Source organism: Sorex araneus, chromosome 3, assembly GCF_027595985.1.
Source record: "Sorex araneus isolate mSorAra2 chromosome 3, mSorAra2.pri, whole genome shotgun sequence".
Classification (NCBI taxonomy): Eukaryota; Metazoa; Chordata; class Mammalia; order Eulipotyphla; family Soricidae; genus Sorex; species Sorex araneus.
In genome coordinates, this window is record NC_073304.1 from 192,112,665 (window position 1) to 192,135,164 (window position 22,500).

General features: G+C 52.4%; 1 protein-coding gene across 1 annotated transcript in view; it reads left to right on the forward strand.

Annotated features, from left to right (window-relative positions):
- Window positions 1–1,944: 1,944 nt before the first annotated feature.
- PITPNA (phosphatidylinositol transfer protein alpha) overlaps window positions 1,945–22,500 on the forward strand; it is a 46,306-nt gene continuing 25,750 nt past the window's right edge. The window contains exons 1-4 of the mRNA XM_055133938.1: window positions 1,945–2,112; window positions 6,587–6,617; window positions 14,911–15,056; window positions 17,708–17,799. Of these exons, the coding sequence (XP_054989913.1) occupies window positions 2,093–2,112; window positions 6,587–6,617; window positions 14,911–15,056; window positions 17,708–17,799 (289 nt within the window). The 5' untranslated portion in view covers window positions 1,945–2,092. The remainder of the gene's footprint in view (window positions 2,113–6,586; window positions 6,618–14,910; window positions 15,057–17,707; window positions 17,800–22,500) is intronic.

Genomic DNA, 22,500 nt, shown 5'->3' on the forward strand with positions numbered 1-22,500 from the left:
TGGCCTTGCACATGCCCTACCTTGATCCCAGGCTTAATCCCTGGCACCTCATAGGGTCCTCCAAGCCCCAACGGGAGTGATCCCTGAGCCCCTAAGCACTGCTGGATGTGGCCCCAAAACAAACAGAAAGATGAATGGGTGATAAGTCACAAAATGACAAGAACAGCACAAGGGAGCAACAGAGCAAGTCTAATCAAGTTGCTGGAACAAGAAACAGGTCACAGATAATTAATCTATATGTAACTTAAAGTAAATTGCACTAATCACTGATCATACTAATTATTGTATGTTTTAGCAACTCTGTTAGCAACCACCATATATGTTGAATAAAAAATGTTTTTCCTAGGGGTCAGAGTGATAGTACAGCAGATAGGGCACTTACCTTGCACAAGGCCAACCCCGGCATGATCTTTGGCATCCCATATGGTCCCCTAAGCCCAGGAGTAATTCATGAGTGCAGAACCAGGAGTAATCCCTGAGCACTGCCAGGTGTGACCCAAAACCCCCAAAAAGGAGTTTTCCCTAGAAACATATAACCTATTGCTATAGCCTATAAAAACTCTTTGTGAACTGTATTTGAACCTAGACCTTTTTTTGGTGATAGCCAGTTTGATTCAGCTAAATACCATTGGCCAGACTTCTCAGGTGCTGCCTGGATCAGATCAGAATTCTTTTTTCTTTTTTTGCATTTTGGGTCACACCCAGTGATGCACAGGGCTTACTCCTGGCTCATGCACTCAGGAATTACTCCTGGCAGTGCTCAGGGAACCATATGGGATGCCCAGAATCAAACCCGGGTCAGCCGCGTGCAAAGCAAAAGCCCTACCCGCTGCACTATTGCTCCAGCCCCTGGATCAGAATTCTTTAACACACTTAGTCTCTTAGGTCAGGCTTGTAACTCAGTGACAGAGCACTTGCCTCCTGTATGTGAGGCTCTGAGTACAGTGTGTGGCACTGCAAAAAACAAACACCCCAAACTCTTAACCTAGAAGGACTCTTCAGCTCCCATTTCCCCATGCTAGGATGGAGCCCAAACACCTTATGTTCACCTGCTAGAAACTGCACAATCTGAACTGAAATCGCCTTCCTATCCCTTAAGCTCCTCAGCCCCCAAACTTGGGTCCCTTCTTGCTGTAAGCTCTTCACTGCCCTCTGCCCTCTGTGTTCTGCCCCTGACCAATGCTGCTGAGGCCGACCCTGCAGGTCTCAGCTTAGAAGAGGCAGAGATGCCTTTGCTGTGCAATCCCCTTCCCATGTAACCCCCAGATACACTTTGGCCTGGAGTTCCTCAGGGTTAGATCTTATCTGCCTTGTCCCTTGTCCCCTCCCTTCTTTTATTTTTAATTTTTCCACTTTTTTTTTTTTTGCCTTGTTCCCTTCTTAGCAAACGTACAGGGTTGTGAACTAGGTAGCAGCCGCTTAGCAAATGTGCATGGAATGAAATGACTACACCAAGAGCCTGCAAAGAAATCTTAGTGGAGATAGTGTTGTTTGGGAACCCTGCGGTGCTCCTGGCTCTGGGCTCAAGGGTCACTCGTGGCGGGACCACACAGGATGGCAGCGATCTGAGATGCGGGAGATTCTGGGATGCTGGAGATGGAGCCCGGCTCGGCTCAGCTGCGTGCAAAGCGAAGGCCCTACCCACTGTACTATCCTCCACCGCTGCACAAAACCGTTTCTTGGTTTTCAACCCATCCCACCCGGACGGACTCTGCGTACAGGTACTTCTATCCCGGATGCAGAGAAACAGTCGCGGCGAGGGTCCTGGAGGCCACCGGGACCCGGCGCGCGCGGGGCACTCCCCCGCGGGGCGTGAGGCGGGGCGGGGCTCCGCGCGGGCCCGCGTGACGTCAGCGCGCCCGCGGCGTGTGACGCCCCGGTTGCCGCAGAGACGCCCCGCCCCGCGCGGCGCTGCGGAACCAGAGTCCGGGCGGCGGCGGCGGCGGCGGCGCGAGAGGCGGCGGCGCGAGAGGCGGCGGGGCCGGGGGGCGGCAGCCGGCGCGGCCACGCAGCGGGGCGGCGGGGACGGAGCAGACCGCGGGCACAGCGGCCGCCGGGACGCGGGCGGGCAGCCGCCGAGCCGCCGGGCGACATGGTGCTGCTCAAGGAGTAGTGAGTGTCCCCGGGCCGCGCGGCCGCGAGGAGGCAGGGACGGCCGGGGAGGACGACCTCGGAGGGGATGCAGCGGGAGGACGGCGCGCGAGGGGATGGGCAGCGTCCGCGGGGAGCGCGGCGAGGCTCGGCCCGGGCCTGGGCGCGGAGGCGCCGCGGGGTCGGGCGCGGACAGCACCTGCGGCGCGGCCCCGGGGGCCGGGAGGGCCGCGCAGGCCGGAGGGGAGGCGGACGGCACCGGGAGGGCCGAGCTGGGCCCGAGGCGCGGTCAAGGAGACCGCGGCGAGCGCGGGCAGGGCGCGGGGAAGGGCCGAGCGCGCGGACGGAGAGTTGCAGCGGGCCGCCGCGGGGGCTGCGGGAGCCCGAGGAGTGGGGCGAGGGGCAGTTGGACAAGGGCACGCAGGCCCGCGGGGCCGGGGAGGGGCCGGGGCGCCCGACCCCGCGAGGGGCTTCCCGCCCAGAGGGGAGCGGAGGCCGGCGAGGACGGCCTGGGTCCTGGGCGTGGACATCTCGGGCCGCGGGAGGAGAGGCCTTGAGTGACAGGGGAAGGGTCGGGGAGAGCAGGGCGCGGACCGCGCGGGGGTGCGGGCTGCCGCCGGCGCCCGGGCAGGGCGGGAGGAAGAGCAGGGCCGAGGCTGCGGGAGGAGCGGGGGCAGTGGGCAGGTGAGGAGGCCGGGCTGCCCGCGTAGGACGGGATGGGGCAGAGCCCGCCTGGAAGGAGGCTGTCGCGGAGCGGGGAATGGACATCCATCCCATCGCGACTGGAGGCGGGCGGGCTGGGGCGGCCTCTCCAGGGGATGCTCCTGCCCGTTGGCAGAGAGTTGGGGAAATGGCTTGGAGGAATTGCAGGCGGTCCCACTCAGCCATTCATTGAGGAAAGAGTGCGAAGACGGGAGGAGGGGTGTTGGGGAGCGGGCGGTGGTGGGAAACTTAGGTGGAACTTGCAGGGAGATGGGCTCTCCTGAAGGCAGGTGGAGATGTTCAGGCTCCTGAAATGTTGCAGTACAGAGACAGTCTCTGAAGCTCCTGGAAACACTCCAGGAAACATCTAGGGTTTTTGTGGACCCTCCCCACCTGCGGAGGAGTGATAATTTGGGGAGGAGGTGGGGGGCCATACCTGACTTTTCTCAGGGCTTACTCACTCCCCGCAGGCTTTGGAGGATCACCTGGGGTCCTGAGGCTCCATCCAGCCCTGGAGGCTGTGTGCAGGGCTGTCACCCTAGCCACTGTGCTAGCTTTCCAGCCCAGAAAAGGGTGGTTTGTCCAAGGCGGCTGCGTTTACAGGGGATCTCGGCTTCCCGGGCAAGGGTTGGAGGTGGAGAGGTGTGGGTGGGCAGTGCTGGGAAGCAGTTCGGGTGCTCTGGAAGTGGGAGCTGTCTGACAAGGTAGCAACTAGTGGGTCCTGCCGGGTACCCAGGTGGATATTTGTGGGGCTGGCGCCAGGCCGGCTCCAGGCTGTCCGCGCAGGGACGTTCCCTTTCTCCTCAATTTGCTCTGTAAAGGGTTTTAGGACATTTAGGGCATAATGTGGCACTTGGGCTAACAAAAGAAGCACTAATCCAAGTGTCATCCCAGCTTGACACCTCATCTGAAGAGCGTATTTGAGGTGCCTCCACCTCTATTTCTGGCCACCACCCAGTCTGATGTTGATCCGGAGCTCGGGGCTCCATGGCGAGGGGGAAGCCTGGGATGTTGACAAGAGGAGAGCATGGTGTGTTGCCAGCCTTGTGTGCCGTTGATGGGCTTTTCCCATCTCCTGTCCTTGTGCCCACTCCCAGAGGCATCCAAGCCCCCGTGGAGATCTGTAGTTTTTGAGGCAGGGCAGGCAGGGAAGGAGAGACCTTGAGAAGAGATCTGAGTGAGTTTTGAAGTGAGAGCCTCCCTTTCCGTCCTTTGTTCTCTTGAAGTCTGCAGGGGAACGATCCTCAGTTCTGGGGCTGCAGAGTCCGCCTGGCATCTGCACCCTCGTCCTACCCAACCTGTGCAGTGTGTGTGCTTCTCTGGGTGGGGGTCGGGGGGGGGGCTCTGAGGTATTAGTATGAGGCTGCAGCGCTGCAGCGCTGAGGAGGGTGCGACTGAAGGTCATGCTGAGGTGAGCCCAGCTCCTGCTGTGGCCCAGCGCTATCTCTGTGGCCCTGTCCTCTCTCACTGCTGGAGCATTTTGGCTCCCAAGGATCCAGGGAGAGGCAGCTGGGTGTGCAGCTGTAAGGTCAACATCCTCTCAGCATCCTGTCAAGAACTGGCTGATGTCTCCTGGCTCTTTTCAGGGGAGATGGGTACCCACCCAGGATCTGAAGGTAGTCCCTGTTGATTTTTCTGACATTTCCTTAAACAGGGTTCTCCTTGATTTCTGAAAATTCTTGGATGTGATTATTATTATTTTTTTTTTTGCAGCTGCTCTTGAAGATGAAAGGCTTATTGTTTTCGAGGAAGTTTCTTCTGAGGGTGCAGAAATTCTGGCCTCCGAGTTAGAAGTATTTTTCTGCACCGTCGGCTTTCTCTAATGGCAGGGGAGCATTGGTGACAGCATCCAATAACCTGCAGGATTTCCGTTATTTGAGTCGTTTTGGAGGAGGGAAGTTAGCAGGCAGTAAATACTTGGAGCCCATTTTGTTTTTCCTGTTACTTTCTGCATGGCAGCTTCCCGTTAGCATGTTTTTTTCTCAGACCCCCCCTCCTGGTGCTTTTTCTACGTGGGGGATCCTTGTGGAATTAGAAAGTAATGAGTGGACTGTGTACCAGGCTGAGCCAGGATCATGACTGGTGGACCCACAGATTCGAAATGCAGAAGGTTCTCTAGCGGGTGCCAGCCCGGGGCCTGGGAATTGAGTTGCTCAGCTTGGGACTTGGTTCATTTGCCTGAACTCAACCAGGCCTTTTTTGTTTCAGCTCTTGGGCCTTACAGCCTTGAGTGTGTGTGTGTGTGGGGGGGGGGGGGGCAGGGAGCGGCGGGATGGGGGTGGATGATGGCTGTTGCTCTGTTACAAATGCAAGCCACCTAGAGAAGTGCCACATGCCCTTATACCTCTGTGGAAACTTTGCTTGCCAGGGCTTCTCTGTCACACTCCTGGTGGTACCACCAATAGTCAGTGGTCACTGAAATTAAGGAGGAAGAGGGGCAGGAGGGATAGCATAGTGGGTAGGGCACTTTCCTTGCATGCAGCCCACTCAAGTTCGATCCTTGGCATCCCATATGGCCCCCAGAGCCTGCCAGGAGTGATCCCTGAGTGCAGAGCCAGGAGTAAGCCCTGAGCACCACTGGGGGCCAAAAGCCAAAAAAAGAAAAATAAAGGAGGAAAAGTGATGGTGATGGGTTGGGGTGCTTTTGTTTGTTTGCAGGTGAGTGGGGCACTGCCCTATACTCAGCGGTGCTCAGGACTCACTCCTGGCTCTGTGCTCAGGGATCCCTCCTGGAGGTCCTCAGGGGACCTGATATGGTGTCTGGTATTTGAACTGGGCTTGACCTCATGTACGCAAATGCCATAACTCTAGTACTATCTCTCCTGCCCCAGTTAGGGCGCTGCTAGTCTGCTTCTGGGGATCAGGGTCTAAGTTGAGTGTTCCCGCCCTGTGGCTTTATGGTAGTGGCTTACGTGACGTTCCCTGCCTGTACAGAGATTGCTGCTGTTTGCCTGTAAGGTGATTCATCCTTCTAGGAGCTATACTGCTTCCTAGTCTTTCACCTTGAGAAAGGCTGTTGTTGGGAGGTTGTGTCCACAGAGATGTGAGTCACCCCCTGCTCTGACTCTCTGAGTCCCAAACCTCATCTTGGTTTCAGTGTTTGTGGGGCTCGGTCTTCCTGTGTCGGCCTGTGTCACCAGACTCATTGACGAGGTTTCTTCGTTTGTTTTCTAGGAGGGCACACTCAGTGGTGCCCAGGGCTTACTCCTGGCTCTGTGCACAGGGATTAGTCCTGGCACAGCTGCGGGACCACTTGGGGTGCTGGGGATGGCACTGGTTGACTGTGTGCAAGGCAAGTGCCCCGCCCTGCTGTACTGTCTGCTCCTCCCCGGCAAGTTTTTTGTTTGATTGTTTTGGGACCGTACCCGGCTATGCTCAGGCGAGGCTGTGGCTCTGCACTCAGGGGTCACTGCTAGCATGTGTCAGGGGGCTCCATCGAGGACATGGTGCAGGGATTGGACCTGGGTCAGCTACACGCGGTTCAGTTCCCCTCCTGCTTTACGATAGTTTTCTTCAAAATATTACTTGAGGAGATGACTCCAGTGTGAGACCTGGGAAATCTCTGGTGGTGAGGGGACAGGTGTGCATTGTGTCACAGGGCTCTAAACAGGATGCCAGCAGGGCACAGAAGGTCTTGGCCTCAAAGCACTGAGGGGGTCATTTTCTGCTGGGTTTTGATGGTGAACAAAGTGTCATCCGCAACAAAATGTTTGACACTATGTTGACACTCTGCCTTAAGAGCCATGGGCAGGTTTCAGAGCCTGAAGGTGATACTGTTTTCCTTCTCTTGCAGTCGTGTCATCCTGCCTGTGTCTGTGGACGAGGTAAGTCCCTTTCCTTTCTCTTAACCCATAGCTCCGTAGCACTGCCTGTGGCCATGGGCCGAGTTGGACTCTGAGTGGCCCCCATTCGGGATTGTTTTTCTGTTTGTCCTGACAGATCATCAGTCTGTGATGGAAGGCACCCACTTTGTATATCTGGGGAGCTGGGCAGACTGCCTCGAGCTCTTGGCACACGAGATGACTGAATCGAGATTAAAGCAGCCCCTTTTACCTCCTGGGCCCGTGCCTGTTCAGGACGCGTCATTCAGGGATTAAGTGCATGTGTCTGTGGCCCTCCGTGACTGGGCTGAGGAGTGTGCATGGCTCGCTCTAGTTGTGCAACGAACCAGCGGGACAGGAAGTCTCCACAGCCTGCCCCAGCCACATTCTGGGTGCTGTGGGGAAGGCCGAGGCCCAGAAGCCTCCTTTTACGGAGGGCAGGGAGTAACGAATGGGCTTGGCTCGCCCGCGGTCCTTTTATGGTTCCTGAGCCTGACGTCTCCTCCCTGTGTACGGGTTTCTGGCACGATTTGCCACCAGGAGGTTCAGAGGTCGTGCTGACTCAGAGTTGGTCTCTTAGAGAGCAGAAAGCTGTCCGTCTCCCAGGACCCACCCTTTCTCTGAACTTCCTTCCATGTCCTCTCTCGGAGACTTGTGCTTTGCTTCCTTCACCGTTGCCTGCCCTCCCCTGCCCCCAGCTTCCACTCAGGCTTGGTTTGGGGTGATGTCCATCAGCTGGACAGTGCCCTCAGACACTCTCGTCCCTGCATCACCAGCACGAAGCTCCTGAAATACCTTACACTCTGGTCCCAACATGAAGTGGGCCTCTGAAAAATGAAATCAGGCCAGCGGAGCCTGCACACACTTTATTTATTTATTTATTTTTTTCATTTTGGGATTTTGCTCCACACCTGGCAGTGCTTGAGGGATACTCCTGACTCAGTGCTCAGGGGTGCTTGGGGACCACAGGTGCTGGGGATTGAAACATGCTCCAGGCCTTTGATCTATGTTGCTGGTTCCTGCAGCACACTGTGAGTGAGACAGTTCTCCCAGAGCAGTGCTCCCCGGAGAGGGCGAGCAGGCGTTAGTCCTGTAGAGGATCTCCTGATGCTGGTGGGCTGGACATCTAAGACGAGCTATGGGGATGGTGGAGGGAGCCACAGGTGAACCTCCAGCATGAGCAGGAAGCCCCAGAAGGGGGATGAGAGAGAGGACCAAGGTCGGGGAGGAAGGGACTGTGGGATTGCCTCGAGGGTTCCAGGAGAGGGCCTGGAGCAGGAGAGTGGAGCTGCTGCATGGGAACCATGTGCTTGTGCTGGCGACTGTTGTTTTGGGGAACTTTGCTAACTCACACCTTCCTAGGTGTGGGTCATCATTTGGGGAATTTTTCTATTATTTGGGGGGGGGTTTGGGGGGATGGTTGGGCCAGTAGTGCTCAGGGAGGTATTCTTGGCTCTGTGTTTGGAGGTCATTCCTGGAAACCAGAGTCAGTAACATGCAAAACAAGTGCCTTAATTGCTGTTTTTCCCCTCTCCAGTCCTGTCACCTGCCATCTTTTTTTTTTTTTTTTTTTTTTGAGGTAGGGTGTGTCGGGGGTCACACCCAGCTGTGCTCAGCACTTACTCCTGACTTTGCACTCAGGGATCACTCCTGTCAAGCTCAGGGGACCAGGAGAGCCAGAAATCAAATCTGGGCTGGCTTTGTACAAGGCAGGCGCTCTGCCCACTGTACTATATCTCCAGCCCCAAGCCCTGGTTACGAAAACAATAGGTTATGAAAACGCCAGTGAAGATCCGCTAAACCAGGACACCAAGCGGGAAGGCCCAGCACGTCCTTAGCTTTGAAACTCCACTCCTGGGGGTCTGCTTGTTATAACCAAACTTCACTTAACCAGGCACGCCAAGACAGAGATTTGGTAGTAAAACGAGGAGGTCTTTCTTTACCCTGGCTAGCTGGGCCGGGACCATAGCTAGGCAAAGCACCTGAAACTATTGGCCTGGGAATCAGGGGTTCTAAAAGCACTTGTATGGAGCATCTGTGAGGCATGTGACTTTTTAATCTAGCATGAGACAGACAGTACAGTCATGGGCATCGAGTGCAGAAACAACATTGGGGTTACATCATGACATCACGTGCAGAAATGACGTTGGGATTACAGCACAGCAAGAATATCATAAGATAAGGGTACCATCATGGTTACATCAAGGGAAGCTGGGCAAGGTTGTTACCCTGAAGTTAGGGGATCTTAGGCTTTTTGCATACTTAACAGGACATACAAGTAAATTCTGAATCATACATTATATGATGACGCTGCTATGCCAGGTCCCTCCCCCTCCTTAGTCAGGAAGACGTGTCCCAGGAACTCAGGAATAGTTACTGGGTGATTAGTGTCTGTGGTGTCCAGGGGTGAATGGATTTGGGGCAGGATGGTGGTGGTGGTGGTTGAATCCTACCCAGTGGTGCCCAGGGCTGACTCCTGGCTCTTCTCTCGGATCATTCCTGGGAGACCACATAGGATGCTGGGGATTGAACCTGAATTGGGCCCCTAGATGGATTTTTTTATAGGGCCTGCCTCCCTTCTTCCTCCTTCTCTTACTCTCTCCCTCTCTCCCTTTTTATTTAGACACTGATTTACCAGCATGTTGACAATAGGGTTTCAGGCATACAGTATTCCAACTCTAATCCCACTGCTATTGCTCATATCCCTCCACCAGAGACCCCAGATTCCCTCCCACCTGCAACCTGTCCCCTTGACAGATACTTTTTTTTCCCCTTCTTGGGTCACACCCAGCGATGCACAGGGGTTACTCCTGGCTCCGTACTCAGGAATTACCCCTGGCAGTGCTCAGGGGACCATATGGGTCTCTGGGAATCGAACCTGGGTTGGCCGCTTGCAAGGCAAACGCCCTACCCTCTGTGCTGTCATCCAGCCTTGACACATTTTGTTTTATTGTTCCTTTGTTTGGGGGCCACACCCAGTGGTGCCCAGGGCTTACTCCTGGCTCTATGCTTAGGTACCCATCCCGGTGGTGCTGGGGGAGCACAGGCTGTGCTGGGGGTCAGACCTGGGCTGCATGCACGGCAAGTGCCCTACCCATTGTGCTATTGCTCTGGCCCCAGCAGACACATTTTTAAGTTTTATTTATTGTGATTTGGGTCCCTTGCTGCCCGTGGTGTTGGTTAAGAGACGCAGAGGTACCTCAACTCTACATAGAGACAGCCCCAGGCCCCTGACCCTTGCCCCAGTGTTGTCTTCCTGCTTGCCCCCTCTGTTTCCCTCCTTCCCTGGTGGTGTCATTTCTGTAATCTTAGTGCCAATGCCTTTCCCAATCTAGGGAGTGTCTCCGGGCACTGGAGGGTAGGGGTGTCTTTGCGAAGTGCTGCTAGCCCTTTTCCAGTACTCAGGGTCCAGCACTGCCCTGAGTCCCCCCTTGACTGTTCTGTAGTTCGGATTGCACAGCAGCAAATGCTGATGACTTACAGTGGGGCCTGACTAAGGAAAAGGGGAACTCGTCTGGAGAGCGTCAGCCAGCGATGGGGAGTTTCTCGGTAGTGATTTTTCTTTGCCCCCAAGTATTGAGGAAGTGACGGGGTGGGGCAAACAGAACTGAAAGTCTAAGCAAAAACTTGGGAAGTAAATGCTAGTTAGAATTCATTTCACCCTTTGGCAGCCAGAAACTGCTGATGAGAAAGCAGTGCATGGGTTGGGTAAGGCTGAAGTAGAAGCTTCTCTTTTTTTTTTTTTTCTGCTTTTTGGGGTCATACCTGGAGATACACAGGGGCTACTCCTGGCTTTGCACTCAGGAATTAACTCCTGACAGTGCTCAGGGGACCATATGGGATGCTGGGAATCGAACCCAGGTCGGCCGTGTCCAATGCAAACCCCTTACCCACTGTACTATCGCTCCAGTCCCCTGAAGTAGAAGCTTTTCTTTTGTTTTGTTGTTTATTTATTTATTTATTTTTTACTTTTTGGGTCACACCCAGCGATGCACAGGGGTTACTCCTGGCTCTGCACTCAGGAATTACTCCTGGCAGTGCTCAGGGGATCATATGGGGTGGTGGGAATCGAACCTGGGTTGGCCGCGTGCAAGGCAAATGCCCTGCCCGCTGTGCTATTGATCCAGCCCCAGAAGCTTCTCTTTTGATAGCTTGAACCTTAAGAGTTCCAGAAGAACTGAAAATACTACTTTTTATTCATTCATTCATTCATTCATTCACTTTTGGGCCCCAGGCTTCGTGCTATGTACCCAGGGATCACTCTTGATGGGGTTCTGAGAACCTTATGTGGAGCTGGGTTGGCCACATGCAAAGCAAGTACCCTACCCACAAACTATCTCTCCAGCTCCATTAAAATCTTATTTTTAAATTTATCTGTAGTTTGGGGGCCTTACTGGTTCTCAGGGGTCACTCTCTGTAGGTTGCATAGTGGACCATGCGATGCTGGGGTGGACCCGGTCCTCCGCATACAGAGCATGTGCTCCAGCGCTTTGAGCTGCCTCTCCCGCCCAAGATCAGAAGTAACAAGTGCTGCTCGACCCTCCCAGAGCCTGTCCGTAACCCCATGCTGACTCCTTGATCGCATGGGAACAGCCCAGTACCTGTGACGCGGTGGGTTTCACTTCCTGTTTGAAAGTCATGATTTGAGGCCCTGGTGAGTTCTCTGATGTGTGGGGAGAAGAGAAGCAGTCTAGCTTTCCCACCTGCTGGCCTGAGTCAGTGTTCTGGGGGTGACCCTAGCGGCCGAGTAGCCAGGCTTTGTGGGCGTCCTGCAGCAGAGCGCATGCTTGACTGTTGGATGTATGGGTACGTCCACTCATGTCCTAGCTCAGGGCGGCTCACCCTTTCCCCCACACTGTGTCGTGGCTGGGCAGTTTCCTCGCTGCGGGGAGGTATTGAGTACTGGGCTGCCAGGAGCGCGTGGGTGGGACCGACTGCACCTTCTTGATGTCAGTGCTTCTTCCTTCCTCTTTGTTTTGTTTTGTGCTCACCCAGTGGTGCTCCACGTATGCCCCCAAAGGCAGATGTGCTCACTCAGTGCTCAGGAGTGACGCCTGACGGTGCTGGGGGTCAGAGTCAGATCCCCCTCACACAGAGTACACCCTCCAGCCCTCTGAGCCATCTCCTCGGCCCCTGGGGGATCTCCTGGGGATTTTATTTGGGGCCGGGGTGGGGGGACAGTGCACATGGTGTGCTGGTAGACCATGCAGTTCTGGGTATTGAACCTGGGGCTGCTGCTTGCAAAGCCTTTGCTCCAGGCCTCTGAGCTTCTCGCCTGTCCCCATGTGTCAGCATTTCAGGACCACAGCCACATCTTCCTGGTCCCCGAGTCACAGCTCACCAAAGTATTGGAACCACACCTAGCCCGGCTCAGGACTTACTCCTGGGTTTGCACGTGGTTATTCTGGGAGATCATATGGGGTGCTGGGGACTCAACCTATATTGGCCGTATCCAAGGCAAAACCCCTCCCCACTGTATTATCTTTGAGTCTGTTTTTCTTTTCTTCTTTTTTTTTTTTGGGGGGGGGCCATATCCAGTGGTGCTCAGGGCTCACTCCTGGCTCTGTGCTTACTCCTGGTGAGGCTCAGGGACCATACGTAGTGCCAGGGGTCGGACTCGGGTCAGCCGTGTGCAAGGTGCCCTGCCCCCTGGACATCTCCAGCCCCTGGAGTCTGTCTTTCTTAGCCGAATGTCTTGCTCTTCGGAACAGGGAACAGATCTCAAGGGCGGGGCTCACTGTCTGAGACCTGTGAGGCTGGAATCTGCTCACTTAGGGCCCTTTGGTGGGATGTTCTCACCTCACTATTCCCCAGCTCTCTGATTCCTCAGCTCCTTTGCCTTCCGGGCTGCAGAGCCTGTAAGCCATAGGGAACCCTCTGACAGGAAGCGTCCCTCACTTCCAACTGGAGGAGGCCAGCCTTACTTACCCTTTTGGATTAACAAAGCTGCCTTCACTTGTCTCTTTGGAATTAAAGGATCAGAATATCAAGAGAGATTAGAGGGTGAAGATGCCAGCCCGACCACTGATCCTCTTAGAGCTTGCCCTCTGATTCCTGGCTGCTGGAGAGGAAACAAATGAAGGGGATTAGTTTCTGCCTGGGGGCCCCTTCCCTGGGCCCTGTCACCACCGGAAACCCTGAAACCCTGTCCCCTGCACCAAGCTCTTTCCCCCACCTGCCCGTGAGGATTGCTGAGTCAGTGCTTAGGTGCCCTCGGGACTCCTCTGAAACAGCGACTGGGCTTTGCCAGGAGCCCCTGACGCGCCCAAACCCTGACCCACTCTAGGGTTTTCACAGGGGCCTCAGCAGGAGGTTGCACTTGGAGAGGCACAGGAGCAGCTCGAGGTCCCACAGGGCCACTGAGGTAGCACTGATGGTGCCGGGCTTAGCAAGGTCAAGGTGACTGGCTCTCATCCAGATGTTCCTCTTCCTGGGATTAGCTGAGCCTTGGTCACTCGCCTAGGCCTTTGCTTGGCTGTTTTTGTTTGTTTGCTTGAGGGACACCCCAAGCAGTGCTGGGGAAAGGGGGTGGGACACATCCCAGGCCACCACATGCTACACACGCACTCCAGCCTCTTAGCTCTTTTCCTTTTCCTGTTCCCCTTGGCATTTTATATTGGGTGTTTGCTTTGGAAGTTGATCCTTTGAGAATCTTGAGCTTGAGTTGCCATGTTCTGCTACCTTCCAGATTTTGCCCCAGAATCCCCCTCTGTACCTAGGAGGCTGCTGGTAGAGCAGGCTTGGAGGTTGGAGAGGGAAAAGTCCTGGAAACTGCCTCTGTTCCCCGCTGGTGCAGGCGGTGGCATAAGGGGCAGCTGCCCAGAGCTCAGTCTCTGCTCCTCAGAAGGGAACGGTGTTGCCCCTGGGAGACCGGACTGGAGAAAAGGCACAGGGGAGGGGCTGGAGTGATAGCACAGCGGGTAGGGTGTTTGCCTTGCACGCAGCCAACCCGGGTTCGATTCCCAGTATCCCATATGGTCCCCCCGAGCACCGCCAGGAGTAATTCCTGAGTGCACGAGCCAGGAGTAACCCTCTGTGCAACAGTGGGTGTGACCCCAAAAGCAAAAAAAAAAAAAAGAAAGAAAAAAAAAGGCACAGGGGTGAGGGGGTGAGGAGAATTTTATCCACCCCTCAACATGAACCGGAAACCAACTATGTTTCTCATCACTGGTAGTGATTGGAGGGTAACTCCCTGTGCTCTTTGTTGCTTTCCATTCTTCTTCATCTTCATTCTTCCTCTGGACAACTTCCCGCAGAGAGGAGGCGGCAGATGGGCCAGGCCTGGGTGCCGGCCAAGTCCCTGGCCCTTACACTGAGTTGTCCCGGGAGGTCAGAGGAGGCCAGTGATCTTGACTGGTGACTTGATAGGGTGGCATGTGACCCAAATAAAAGAAAACCAGGCTTTTGCCCTCTAGTAAGCGCCAGCAGCGAAGGTGCTCCCCGCCAGCACAGAGCGTGGGCTGTGCTCTCTGACACGGAAACAGAGCCCTTGCTTCAGCCCCACACGGAACCTGGGAAGCCCCCGCAGGTGGGTGTCCGTCCGTGGGGCTTCTGAGCTGCAGGCAGGGAGAGAATGAGTCCAGCACTTGAGAAGGAGCTGTACGATGAGCCAGTTTTACAGCCGAGGCTGTGAGATTTGCAGGGCACGGGATGATTTTCTTTCACAGGATGTCTTGCCATGGCCATAGTACAGCAGGTAGGGCTGTACCTGCACGTGGCTGGCCCGAGTTCAGCATCCTACATGGTCCCCTGAGCACCGCCAGGAGTGATTCCTGATTGCAGAGCCAGGAGTAACCCGTGAGCACTGCTGGGTGTTGCCCAAAAAACAAAAGAACCCAAAAGACAAAAAAAAAAAAGTCAGGTCTTAGGATATCTTCAAAGGTAGGATAAACAGACTTCTAGCAGGCAACCCAGGTCTTGTTTGGGGGGTCTTAATACCAGAGGCAAATCCAGGGTGAAAGCTACTGGGAAATCTGTAATCCATTTTTTGGTAAGGGTGGGGGAGGGGCTGGCGTGGGGTGGAATGCCTCCTTAAGTCTGGAGTATCAGGGACAGTGGGAAGCAGGTGAAATGAAACAGACTGGGGAGGGGGAGGCGCATGGAGCAACATCCGCAGTTGTTTTGGGTGGATTTGAACAAGGTCCCCCTGTGAAACCTGAGAATAAGGTCCCAGGCAAGGCGGGGGCGGGGGGGGGGTCCCAGCGTGATCTCACAAGATAGTTATCAGCAGCTCAATGGCGTGTAACTGTCGAGAAGATTCTGTGTTAACAATAACTCATTCTCTCTGTTCCTGTAGTATCAGGTAGGGCAGCTATATTCCGTGGCTGAGGCCAGCAAAAATGAAACAGGCGGTGGTGAAGGCGTGGAGGTCCTGGTGAATGAACCTTATGAGAAGGATGGTGAGAAAGGCCAGTACACACACAAGATCTACCACTTACAGAGGTATGTGACTGCGCACGGAGCCATGGGGCTGGCTGGTTCTGAAGTAGAGATAATGGATAATTGGGGGTGTTTTTGGATATTAGGAGGTTGCTCAAGTTGTTTCACCTGTGGGAGTAGGCGTGGTGCCTGTTTCCTTACTTGAAGGTATTTTTTAAGTGGAATATTTGCTCACTAGACTCTAGTCCCCAGGAGTGGTAGAGTTTAGTGTCTTGAGGGTTCTTCAGTGGCCTGAGTATAGGAGCAGAGCGGGTGTGTGAATTTTTTTTAATCATTGGCTTACATTGATGGTATCATACAGACTTTTTTTTAATTGCTTTTTGGGTCACACCCGGCAATGCACAGGGCTTACTCCTACCTCATGCACTCAGGAATTACCCCTGGCGGTGCTCGGGGGACCATATGGGATGCTGGGATTCGAACCCGGGTAGGCCACATGCAAGGCAAATGCCCTCCCCGCTGTGCTGTCACTGCAGCCCCACACAGACTATTCTTGACTTAGCTCTTGTTACTGTCATAGCTGTCTTTCACTCTCTGCATATTTGACCTCATTCTTTTGAAGCACACATAGCATTATGTTGTGCTAATGTGCTGGGAGTGGTTTAGATGGAAGTTTATAATAGCTTCCAGAAATTTGTATACAGGAATTCCATAAAATGCCTTCTGCACACTGTTTTTTTTTTTTTTTTTTTTTTGCTTGTTTGATGCCATACCCGGCAATGTTCAGGGTTTACTCCTGGCTTTGTGATCAGGAATTACTCTTGGCAGTGCTCGGGAGACTATACGTGATGCTGGGGATTGAACATGAGTTGGCCTTGTGCAAGGAAACGCCTCACCCACTGTACTGTCGCCCACCCCAGCCCCTGCTCACATTTTGGTATACTCATGTATATTCACTCAAGTGGATCTACAAAAATGAACCTTAAAGTGGAGTTGCTGGACCAGGTATTAGGAAATCAGTTATTTGAGAAATTTTGGCATCTCTTTTGGTTCGGGACATAAAAATTTAAGACAAAAAACTTGTGTTCTGAAGATCTGGCTCAATGTAGTACATATGTGACATCCTGGCTTTGATCCCTGGTACTGAAGAAAAAAAGGAACACAACGATTTGTGTGCCCAAAATCTATAGCAAACCACACAAATTTGTTGACTCTCCAACCAAAACAGTAATTTTTCAGTAAACTGTGGGCTGACCCTTGGGACATTGCAAGCCCTAGTACATGTAAATAGCTATGACTGGAAGTTGAAGCTGACTAGTTTTATAAACATCCAGAACTGAGAACTAGGGAAAATGAACCTGATTTTTTTGTTTGTTTGTTTGTTTTTGGGTCACACCTGGCGATGCACAGGGGTTACTCCTGACTCTGCACTCAGGAATTACTCCTGGCAGTGCTCAGGGGACCATATGGGATGCTGGGATTTGAACCCGGGTCGGCCGCGTGCAAGGCAAACACCCTACCCGCTATGCTATCACTCCAGCCCCAAACCTGATTTTTTTTAAAGTGATAAAATACACATCACACAAAGGCCACCATTTCTGCCATTTTGAAGTGTTCAGCATTAAGTATATCCACATTACTGCAACATAGAAACCTGAATCTTCCTTTGAGTCTCTAGAATCACATTGAAACCAGTTTTATTTTCATTTGGTAGAATCCCTAGTTTAAAGTCCTCTGGCAGTCTGAAGGTACAGACGTGCTGGCAGAGAGGCTGGAGGTGGTGTGAGTGCTTGAGAGACCCGGAGAGGTCGAGACACTGAGCACGGCTGGTTGGAGTCTGCCCGTCTCCTAGTCCGTGCTCTCTCCTCAGTGTTCTCTCCTCCGTGTTCTCTCTCCTTGTCCGTGCGCTTTCCTCTGTGTTCTCTCCTCCGTGTTCTCTCCTTTATGTTCTCTGCTCCGTGTTTCCTCCGTCTCCTTGCCCCTGTTCTCTCCTCCATGTTCTCTCCTCTGCCTCCTTGTCCGTGCACGCTCCTCTGTTCTCTCCTCTGCCTCCTTGTCCGTGCACGCTCCTCTGTTCTCTCCTCTGCCTCCTTGTCCGTGCACGCTCCTCTGTTCTCTCCTCTGCCTCCTTGTCCGTGCACGCTCCTCTGTTCTCTCCTCTGCCTCCTTGCTGTGCGCTCTCCTCTGTGCTCTCCGTGCTTCCTGTGTCATCTTCTCTCTGTACTCTGACTCAGCTGCCCAGCCACCCACAGTCACAGTGGGTTAGAATAGGGCTCCAGACATGCTCTCCCCACAGCGTATTGTTGGCTTGGGGGCCACACTCAGCTGATTTCTGAGACCTCAGGTGGTGCTGGGGCTTGAACCCAGATGGGCTACTCGCAAGGCAAGCACCATACTTATTTGTGCCATCTCTTCAGTGCCTGTATCTGTTGTCTAATGTGTGCAGTGTGTAGTGGAATGCCCTGGGCCGGTGAGCTCTGGAAAAATGTGTAAGGATAATGTAATGACTGATGGGCTGTCCCATTCCCGGTGTGGGTGGATAATAGTAGCCAGCTCAGCTAGAGGGTCAGGCTCTAATGGGTGGCAACTCAGACGTAAGAGTAATCTGTTTACCTCACGGAGACTTGCTTGTCAACTCCCCAGCAGAAGCTGTGGCCTGAGGAATGTGATGTGTAAGCCCATTGTCTTCTAATTATTCCTTCTCTCTTCCTTAGCAAAGTCCCCACGTTTGTTCGAATGCTGGCCCCAGAGGGAGCCTTGAATATCCATGAAAAGGCATGGAACGCCTATCCTTACTGCAGAACAGGTGAGTGAAGTCCTTACGGAGGCTTGAGTTTATTGGGCTCTAATGCAGACAGAGGGTGTGCCGAGTAGACCTGCAGGTAGGGCTGTATTGGGGCTTGGTGTTCCACCTTCGTTTTCCATTGAGTGGTTAGAGGATGAGCTTGGGGGGTACCCCCTTCTAAGCAATTAGTGTCACTTGTCTAGTACAGTTTGGTAGCCAGCCAGGTGGGCACCACAATGTGGACACGACAGGAGAGAGTGTAGAAACCACCGCTCTGGGCTACAGAGACGGGACAGGGGCTAAGGCACTTGTGTTGCAGATGGCCAACTCCAGTTTGAATTGTGACTCCACATACGGTTGCCCAAGCGTAGCTGGTCACCCCTGAGCACAGAACCAGGAACTGCCCCGGAGCCCTTGCCAGGTATGGCTCCATCCTGCCATCCCTCAAAAACAAAAACAAAACAAACAAACAAAAAAACCCTCTTATTTGAGGATATATTACTTGCATGATAATTTTTATTGTTTTTGCTTGATTATAAAAGGTATATTCTTGGGCCAGGGAGATGTCTATGATGGTAGGAGCTATATTTGTATGTGGGAGCCCTGGGTTTGAGTCTCACGTGATCCAGTACCCACATTGCCTCGTATGGCCCCTTCTCACCTCCGTCCAAAATACAACAAAAATGTTTTTCTGTAGGAATTTTGAAAATACAAACAGAAGAAAATAGCCATCTATATCTCTTCCATCTCCTGATAGTTACTCTTAACAGTCTAGTGGGTTTTTAAATTTTTTAATGGTAGTGTTTTGTTTTTTTTTTTTTTCTTTTTGGGTCACACCCGGCGTTGCACAGGGATTACTCCTGGCTCATGCACTCAGGAATTACTCCTGGCGGTGCTCAGGGGACCATATGGGATGCTGGGAATCGAATCCGGGTCGGCCGCGTGCAAGGCAAATGCCCTACCTGCTGTGCTATTGCTCCAGCCCCTGGTAGTGTTTTTTTAATACCATATACACATATAATCTCCAGACACATTTTCTAGACATATTTCACATTGTATCATTCTAATTGCTAAATAGAGCCGGAGCAGTAGTACAGTGGGTAGGGTGTTTGCTTTGCACGCAGCCTACCTGGGTTCAGTCCCTGGCTTCCCATATGATCCTCCGAGCACTGCCAGGAGTAATTTCTAAGTGCAGAGCCAGGAGTAACTCTCCTGAGCATTGCCAGGTATGGCCCAGAAAAGGAAAAGAAAAGAAAAACTGCTAAATAGCTTGAAGATAGATACCTTTCCCCGATACTAGGTAGCCTGCTTTTTGTTTGTTTTTGCAGTGCCAGGACTCAAACCCAAGGACCTCATAGCCTCACACATGCAAGGCAAATGCTCTACCTTGAGCCACATCCCTGACCACTGAGCAACATCCCTGGCCCGAATCAACTTTATTTTGTTTTGTTTGGGGAATATATCCAGTGGTGCTCAGGGCTTATTCCTGTCTCTGCTCAGGGACCACTGCTGGCATTGCTCAGGAGACCATATGTGTTGCCAGGGATAAAACCTAGGTTCACTGTATGCAAGACAAGCATCCTCCCTGCTATACTGTCACTCTAGCCCCTCTTATCAACTCCTCATTTAAATAGTAATGTCTACAGAAATAGTAATGGTTGCATAGTACTCCACCATCCGAAGGTATCGTGATACTGTTATTACTGTCATCTATGTTTTTGGTCTCACAAACACCACCCGTATTGATTCCTGAGTGCAGATCCAGTAGTATCCTCTGAATATTGCCGTATATGGCTCAAAAACCATTTAAAAAAAAAACAAACCCAAACCAGGGCCGGAGCGATAGCACAGCGGGTAGGTCATTTGCCTTGCACTCGGCCGACCTTGGTTCGATCCCCAGCATCCCATATGGTCCCCCAAGCACCGCCAGTAGTAATTCCTAAGTGCAAAGCCAGGAGTAGCTGGGTGTGACCCAAAAAAAGGAAAAAAAAAAACCCAAACCAACAAACCATTTCCTTATTGCTAAATAGTGAAATTTCCAGTGTTTTTCTTTGCTTGTTTACAGTGCTAGGGATTGAACCCAGGGCCTCACACATACAGGCAGATGCTTTTATCACTGAGTTACAATCCCAGCCCTAAAATTTTTGTTTTTTTGTTTGGTTTTTGGGTCATACTAAGCACTGCTTGAGGGTCCCTCCAGAAGTGCTCAGAAGGACTTTGTGGACCATACAGTGCTGGGGATAAAACCCAGCATGCAAAGTGTGAACCCCAGCCCTCTGACCTCTGAGCTCTTTTCCGGCTCTGAAATTTCTCATTTTAATATGGTATATTTGTATTTGGCTTGATATAGCTGAGTGGTAGAGCATGTGCTTTGCATGAATGTGGCCCTGGGTTCAAAACAAAAAATGGCAGTGTTGAGGCCCATGGATTTTTTTTTTGAGGGGGGAGGGGGAGGGGAAGGTGGGCAGGATTTTTGGATTATACCCAGTGATGCTCAGGGCTTACTCCTGGCAGACTTGGGGGATGACGAGGGGTGCCAGAGATCGAACTACAGATTGGCTGTGTGCAATGCAAGCATCCTATCTTCTGTGCTCTCTGCCCCCAAGGTCCGTGGATTTTTTTTTTCTTGTTTTTTTTTTTTGGGGGGGGGTCACACCCGGTGATGCACAAGGGTCACTCCTGGCTCTGCACTCAGGAATTACCCCTGTTGGTGCTCAGGGGACCATATGGGGTGCTGGGAATCGAACCTGGGTCAGCCGCATGCAAGGCAAACGCTGTGCTCGCTTGTGCTATCACTACAGCCCCGGTCCATTGACTTTCAAGAGAAAAAACTGTAGGAAAGAACCTGTAGGGGAACTTTTCTGCCCTGCAGAAGGCCAGGCCTAGACACCAAGAAAATAGCAAAGGAAAGACTAAAGTGGTTAGAGGTCTGGGAATGTCCCAGTAGAGCACTTACCTTGTGTATGTGAGGCCCTGGCATATTGGATATGCCAAAAACAGTAACAATAAGTCTCACAATGAGAGACGTTACCGGTGCCCGCTCGAACAAATCGATGAGCAACGGGATGACAGTGACAGTGACCGCTGCAAAAAAAGAAAAATTAGACCTGTTTTGTTTGTTTGCTTATTTGGGGGCCACATCCAGCAAATGCCCAGGGTTTAGTCCTGGCCTTGTGCTCAGGGATCACTCCTGGTGAGGCTCGGGGAACCATATGGGCTGCTGGGGATCAAACCCAGGTCAGCTAAGTGCAAGGCAAGGGCCCTGCCCATTGTAATCTCTCTCCAGACCCCTATTTTTTTCTTTTCTCTTTTGCTAAAGGACTTAGAAGTAGTTTCCCTAAGTGTTATCTAACATGGAGTATGCATGCTGGAGTTGGGAGGTTAAGGTCAAGGTGGGTCATTGCTAGAGCTCTGAACTGGTAACAACCCTAACAACCCTAAACCAGCATGATGTTTGTGTCTTTTTGGTTTGGGGCCACACTTGGCAGTTCTCAGGGCTTACTTCTGGCTCTGCACTCAGCGATCACTCCTGACAGGGCTTGGGGAACTACATACAGAGCCAGGGATTGAATCCAGGGTGGCTGCATTCAAGATAAAACACCCTACCTGCTGTACTGTCTCTCCAGCACGTTTTATAGTTGAGATGGAAATAGAGCGGAAATCACCTTCTTAATATTGGTCAGTCTCCTGTCTTTATTTCCGGAATGGATAGAACTGAATCTTCACAGAGAACTTGCTGTGCTCAATATTCTGGAATTCCGCTTTGACTGTTTCAGATTCTTTGCTTTCCAGAATTCCTGACTCCTAAGTGCTATCTAGTTCTAGGCCATTTAGCCTAGAACTCTTTGGTAATGATCTGTCTGCTAAGAACTGGAAGTTCCCTTGAACTTACCTGTGCAGTGAGGGGCTTTTCCCCCAGCCAACTTACCTTTGTTCGCACAGTCATTCTGGTTTCTGGGCTCTCCTGTCAGCCTCAACTTGTGGGCCCCAGTACTCTTCTATATTGAATAGAATGATGATACTTGACTTTGGCGACCTTTATCCTCTGAAGATCAAAAATGATTAAAGCTTAGCACACAGAGTCATTGCTCTCTCCAGTTCTGAGTGGCCTTACATTGATTCAGGATCCCGGTATCAGAGCTGAGCAGTCATTGATGTGACCTGAAGTGTGCGACATTGTAGTTTTATTGCTGTATGCTGACACTTTCTTAAAAGACAGTGCACTGTGAACTAGAGTAGCCGAGAGATCATGCGGTGGTTAAGGGACTTGCCTTGCATATGGCTACAGCTGAGACAGTGGTTCCAATCCTGGCCTTGCATAAGGTCCTCCTTGGAGCTCTACTGGGTGCGGCCCCTGAGCAGTGCTGGGTGTGACCCAAAAGGGGGGGTCTGGGGAGATAGTGCATCTCCACTGGGTGTGTCTGGTTTAGGGCCAAAGGTGAATTTTCTTGTCTAAGAGAATTGCAGGAATGAGCACGAGTGATGAGAAACTGAGCTGACTTGGCATCAAGGAGGCAAACAGATAGCCTGGACTCTTCCATGCCTTAAGCAGGGCTCTGGGTACACAGCTTGGGCCAACCCAGGGCCAAGCCTCTGTCTCTGTAATTCTTTGGAGTGTTTTTCAGCTAACATGAGCATTTTTCTAGACACCAAATATTCAGTCACATCTTATCCTAATCCCCTAAAAAAAAGGGGGGAAAACAGTAATTTCTAACTACTTAT